This window comes from Saccopteryx leptura, chromosome 3 (genome assembly GCF_036850995.1).
Source record: "Saccopteryx leptura isolate mSacLep1 chromosome 3, mSacLep1_pri_phased_curated, whole genome shotgun sequence".
Lineage (NCBI taxonomy): Eukaryota > Metazoa > Chordata > Mammalia > Chiroptera > Emballonuridae > Saccopteryx > Saccopteryx leptura.
Genome location: NC_089505.1, coordinates 156,737,862 through 156,743,861, shown reverse-complemented (window position 1 = coordinate 156,743,861; position 6,000 = coordinate 156,737,862). Strand labels below are relative to the sequence as shown.

Genomic DNA, 6,000 nt, shown 5'->3' with positions numbered 1-6,000 from the left:
GGAAAAACTGTCTTTAAAGAAAATTTCAGCATCAATGAAACACGAAGAGCTGTTGTCTTTACAAAAATTCAACTTGTATGCATTCTTTCAAGTTTTCTACTTAGGTTATAACCACAATAAAAGTTTTAGTGAGTAACGTTTTTTTGTTTTTGTTGTTGTTTTTTTACAAAACACTCTACCCATGAGAGCATCATAAAGATCAGTTTGAAGCCTGAGGTTCAAAGTTGATTTGATGAAAAAGTACATGTCTCCTTTTCATTTAAATACATACATAGAGTGGGCATTGTGAAAACACTGTTATAACAAGTGCACAGAAATATCTTTTGAAAGGCAATAAATTTGTGCATGATGCTTTTGTTTTGGAGGGGAGAATAGTGATGGTGATTTTCTGTCAAATAATTGTCCCTTTACTTTAAAATCAGTTGTTGGACTGGTTAAAATACTATATGTAACTACTCTCAAATAAATGTGAGTTGGAGCTTACAGTATATTTAATTCAGAAGTTTGTCTGAATTCTCTTCCACATAAATGACTTTAAAACCCATAAAATGAATACATACAGATGATGCAAAAGTATACACTATACTTATCTTTTGTAAATAGAACCAACACAAGCCCGTATGTTAAAATAAGTCAATCTGGACTAACCTGTATCAAGCTACATCTAAAACAAATGGAAATTAGCATTCCTTATTACTAACAGGCCAGTACAGTAACTGTCCCTGGGAAGAGGTACAATAAATGTGACTTTATAAAAGTTCACAGTTGTGACTATCACAAAGAGAAACAATCAAGGATGTAGGAATTGTATATTCAGGTGAGTCTGTGAAGACCCAGAGGACCTACTGGGCTAGTAAGTAGGGTAATGCATCAGTCAGTAGATTAATAATGTTAAACTTAGAAATTAACTTGTACTAGAAGGAAGCCTAGATGGAATTTAGGCAACAGTTATAGATTTTGAAAAAGAAATCCATTTTAAAAACAATTTTTTCTTCTGGTGGCAAAGATGAATTTATTCCCTAATATAAAGACTCAGAATAAATTACTTTATATAAAGAGAACATTAACCATTTAGGTACTATGTACTTGCTCGTATCACAGTTTTGAGAACTGCTTCAAGAGAAAGAACATTCATCAAAAAATCAACGCTGTTTTTTTTTTTTAACTCATTCATTACAAAACCAACCCAACACTACTTAGTTTGTATACTGGAAAGTACGTATCATGGCAACACCGTACAGTTACAGGCTTTGAAAGGGGGAAAAAAAATAAACTAGAAAATTTAAATGTTGGATTACATAATATCCCCTTCTAGCAAATAAAATTTTGTAAGTGGCTGAAGAATTTTAGTCAAAGAAATATGAATACCTTTCTCAGATAATTAAATCTGCTTAAATATGAATATAATTTCTTATAGTCAATCTCTAACTTGTTAGGTTTGAGCTACATGTGAGTACGATCCTCCATAGCTACCCTACTATTAAATACTGATACTGTAGTATCTAGTGTCTACCTTACTATATCCACATTTAGATATATAAACATATACTTGAAAATATTTTCTCATTACTTTTAAAAAATTCAACAGGGATTACTAAGTATGTCCACATAAAATAAAGTGATCTCTAACTTGGTGGAAACCACTAGGCTGAGAAGAGTTTGGTATAAACGCTTATAATGCAGACAGGAAAAATCTATTTGTTGAGATTCAATTTAATGAGTTTTGAACCTTTCCATGATAACAAATATTGTCATTTACAGCTCCCTATAGGGATACTTATAATCCTCAAACTGTAGAAGTTATGTTTGGGGAATTTCTTCTCAATATTGCTAAAAGATCAATTTTTTTAATGATGCTCATTTGACTGTAGAATTTCCAGCCCTTCTTCTTTTCATTGTTATTTTTTTAAGCTCCAGTGCAATCCAACGAACAAAAATACTTTGAATATATTTCCTTGTTGAAATTTATCTGCCAAATTTTGAGCATAGGTAATCAGAATATAAATACATGATATTCCTTTTAGCATATAAAATTATTAGGCAACTTAACTGTATTCTTTCACAAAACCATGGGTTGTATTATGAAGGACCTAAATATATCTAAGAGGGAGGATTGAAAAAGACCAGTGTGTTAAAGCCAATTATGTATCATACATAAAAGTGCACATGTTCGCTACTTGAAAAAAATTCACATTTATTTACTGTCAAACCGTGTTAAACTTTACACTGGATATTAGTGATGGGCTCATTATTAACAGGTTTACACAAAGGGATGAGGGGGAAGCAGAATTTTGCTGAAACAATTTACATTTTCATTAGAACTTTATCATAAAATAAATTAATTACTAAATATAGGCAAAAGGAATATGGAAGAGTAATATCTGTTTTATTTTATTTTAAAAAAAGAAGAGGCACCTTTTGTTCACTAGAAAGCTTGTGAGAAGTGCCCAGTGTCCTCTCTGCCCTCTGTTCAAGAATAAACAGGGGTGACACAATCTTTTCTAGATTTCACCACATTTGTGCAAGGCATGGTGTAACCGGCTTCAGAGAATTTCTCCCATCAAACATGTTCTTTTGGCAATAAGAAATTTAAATGTAAGAAAACTAACTTGTCAAAGCAGAACACTGTATGTAGTGGAAAATAAGTGAAAATGGGTAGAACTTACCATGACAAAGTGTAAGAAAACACATTTCATAACATGTGCAACCAAGAGCTTTCACAATATTTTCTTCAAACTCTTTAAAATTATTTTAAGGACAATTCTATTTCAGTTGGACACAAATGTATTTATTTTACCCTAGCAATAGAACAAAATAGAATTTCTTTAGCCATTTTTCATGAGAATAGTTCACTGTACAGTTGAGGAAACATACGAAATAAGGCCTGTGGCTTGATTGCTAGTGGTTAAACATGTTTTCAATCTTTGCCTTAATGTAAAAGATTTGCAGTGAACTGCAAACTGATGCAGAATATCTCTCCTGCTTTTCCAAGTCTTGTCAGGAACAGTAAGGTACAGTAAATTTGTCCCACAGGATTTTAAAGCCTACGTCTTGTATATAATACAATGCAGGCCTACAAAAATGGTGCAGCCATATTTACAAATTTAGTTCGCAAACTGCTGCAGTAAAATGGCTGGAAAGTTTTGTTTTGCTTGTTTCACAATTTCTCTAAACAGCAGCAGAATCTTAAAATACCTGGTTGGCATCTCTTTACTTTGTAACAAATAATTCATTTTAGTATACTCTGTGTATATACAAAGTTTTTTGTATGTTTTATAAAAATTCACAGAACTGCAAGGTTCAGTCATCTCTTGTACACTGGAGGAACCACAGGTCATCAGAGCCGTCCCTTCGAGCAGAGTGTGAGGGAGCTGCATTGGGCCAGTGGAGTCTCTCTGTATTAACACCTGCAGGCGGCCCTGGAATTCCTTAGCTGCACTATTAAAGACTTGTCACGAGCTGCATCTGTCCTTCTCTAACGTCTCCTTCAGGAATACACCCCTCTTTGTTAATGGGGATTATGTACCCGTCACTGTTCCCCCTGCTGATCTGGTAGCACATCTGAAGCTGCCGGCCAGCTCCCAGATTCGGCATGCTCTTATAGTAAATGTCCTCGTTCTCGCTTCTCCTGGAGGGAGACAGGTCTTCTTCCATGTCGGGGCTGCTCTCCTGATACGGAGAGTCTCTAAGGTTGGGCATGCTCGTGTAAAGAGAGTCTCTGTTGGGGGACTGCAGGTGGTCTACCTCGGCTGTCAGCTGGGAGACAAAGCTGTCAGTCCCCTCGGGCTTCACTTTCTTCTGGGGTTGGTACAGAAGGGAGTGAGTCCGCTGAGGAATGAGTGGGGCCTCGAGTTCTTTGTGGTGGAGCTCCAGCTCCAGCCCTGGGTTGTCACCGTGCATTAAAGATGACGCGTCAGCCACGATCGCGTCATCTTCACTGCTGCTCCCTCCGATCACAGGCTTGACTGGGAGTGTGAGCTCCAGGTTGTGAGTCTTGCTGCTGCCCCGGAGGTTGTTGTGCACTAGTTCTGAAATGATCATTTTCTCAAAAGCGGTATCATTCAGACTTAGTCCACAGTCCACGACTTGCACACTCTCGTTATAGTCCCCTTTGCGCAGTGAGTAGCTGTTGTTAAAGTTACCATTTAGCGGTAGAGTATCCATGGCACTTGTATCCCTGGCATTGTTCAGTGAATGTCCTGCAACAGAAAACGGGGTTTCCATTATTGCCTCAGTTCCTTCGGAAACAAGTCATTCATTCTTTTGCACAAAACTTTTTAATGTCGTTCAGGACAAAGTTGTATTTGAAAGCTAACACTTGGAAAGTGCCAGGCTTTCCCGCATTCCCAACTGTAAACAGTTGCAGCCCCTTTGCTAATATGAAAAAGTGTGAAAGAATCATACTGTTTTCCAGGGAGGGAAGATGGCATCGGAATATTACTTGATCAATTTTGGGGAGACTTGTAGTTAATTGATTTTGGGTCAAATCTTTGACACTCTTACCAAAAAAGACTTCACTCCATGCCCTTGCATAGTTAATGCAAAGCAATTCATTACTGACGATTACATTTTAAAGTACAAGACTATGATTTATAAAAATAAAATTAACAGAATTTGTCCTAAACAACACTAAATTAAAAAAGGAATAAGTTCACATACAAAAACCAAAGGCAAATGTATAACATAAACCCACATAAGTGGCAAGCAACTTGTTAAACAACATCTAACATTTCCTTTTTCTGGAGATGGAATAAAATAAAAGAATGAAAAAATGGACAGATACAAAGAATTCATGTTAAACAAAGACAGCCATCTCTCACACCGACTGGACCAGGGGCCACAAGCACCAGCCAACAACACGACAGACAGCAGGTGGAATGACTCACTTTGGACAACTCACATCATGTCTGTCTGCTCAGGCTATCTGGCCTAAGAGTAGCTGATATATAAAAGAAAGTAAAATGATTTATTGTAACATGATGAAGAATTTCTAAGCTTCTCAGCAAGTTAGTCAGAGCAAGGGTTCAACAAATTAGATTACCAGCAATAGCAGCCTTTTACTTTTTTTTCATTTAATGTTTTTTTGACATATTTTTTGATGCTAATACTCTCATAGCAATGGCCCCAGGCTCCTAATGGTCACAGTGTTTGCCTGCAGCCCTGCAGTCCGCATCAGTCACAGTGACAGCACTGAATGAACCAGCAGTCTACTGTATGAGACTGGCCCACAGATGCCATGGGCATGGAGGTTAAACGCAGAAATGTTAGAGATTTCTTAAGTATGGGTCACAGAAATTAAACCAAGGATAAATATTAACTATGAAATGGGAAAAGGGTGTCAGTCTTGGCTAATATATTTTTATCTCTAAAGAAATGAAAGATTGGATAAGTCTGAAGATATGAAAAGAGGTTTAGGAAGAAAAAAATATGGTAACATGCTCTCTTTGAATCACAGTTGTATTTTCTACAGACACATAAACATGTAAACTGAGACGTCACAGTGCTTTTCAAGCAAATGAAAAAAAATAAGAGAAAATTAAGTGGTCTGCACGATGGAAAGTTAGGTTATTCATTCTAAAAATCCTAGGTGGGGGGGAATCACTTGTCTACAGAGAGGTCTGGAAAAAAAAAGAATGAAATGATGTTATTGAAATGAAACTGACCACTGTGAGGCTGCTGCATTGTATGCAAGGCTTGGAGGAGTTTAGGAAAAAAATTTAATTCTTGGAAAAAAAGGAAATTTCCCTTTTTAGTGCTCACTCCACTCTTAAAACTGCAGATTATCCTAGAAAACTCAATTTCATGACCAATAAATATATGATAATTGTTTGATAAATTATCATTAGTAGAAAATGAGAAAATGAAGGGGTCATATTTGTTGGTCACTCATGTTATTTTTAAAACTCTGATCCAATGTCTACATTTGAAAAACTGACAATTCAATTAATATCATGCTCCACATATAACAAGATGAGGTGATAATCGTTATTTGTGAGGCTT

At 36.1% G+C, this 6,000-nt stretch overlaps 1 protein-coding gene across 9 annotated transcripts in view; it reads right to left on the bottom strand.

The window, feature by feature from the left end:
- Positions 1-2,173: 2,173 nt before the first annotated feature.
- The window catches only part of ADGRL2 (adhesion G protein-coupled receptor L2), a 555,395-nt gene continuing 551,568 nt past the window's right edge, over positions 2,174-6,000 (bottom strand). For 6 of the 9 annotated variants that reach the window (XM_066376638.1, XM_066376639.1, XM_066376641.1 and 3 more), the window contains one exon: positions 2,174-4,199. In XM_066376638.1, coding sequence (XP_066232735.1) covers positions 3,442-4,199 — 758 coding nt within the window. In that variant the 3' untranslated portion in view covers positions 2,174-3,441. Of the gene's footprint in view, positions 4,200-4,886; positions 4,940-6,000 lie in introns of all 9 variants that reach the window. The other 3 variants (XM_066376645.1, XM_066376647.1, XM_066376644.1) reach the window with 2 other exon arrangements.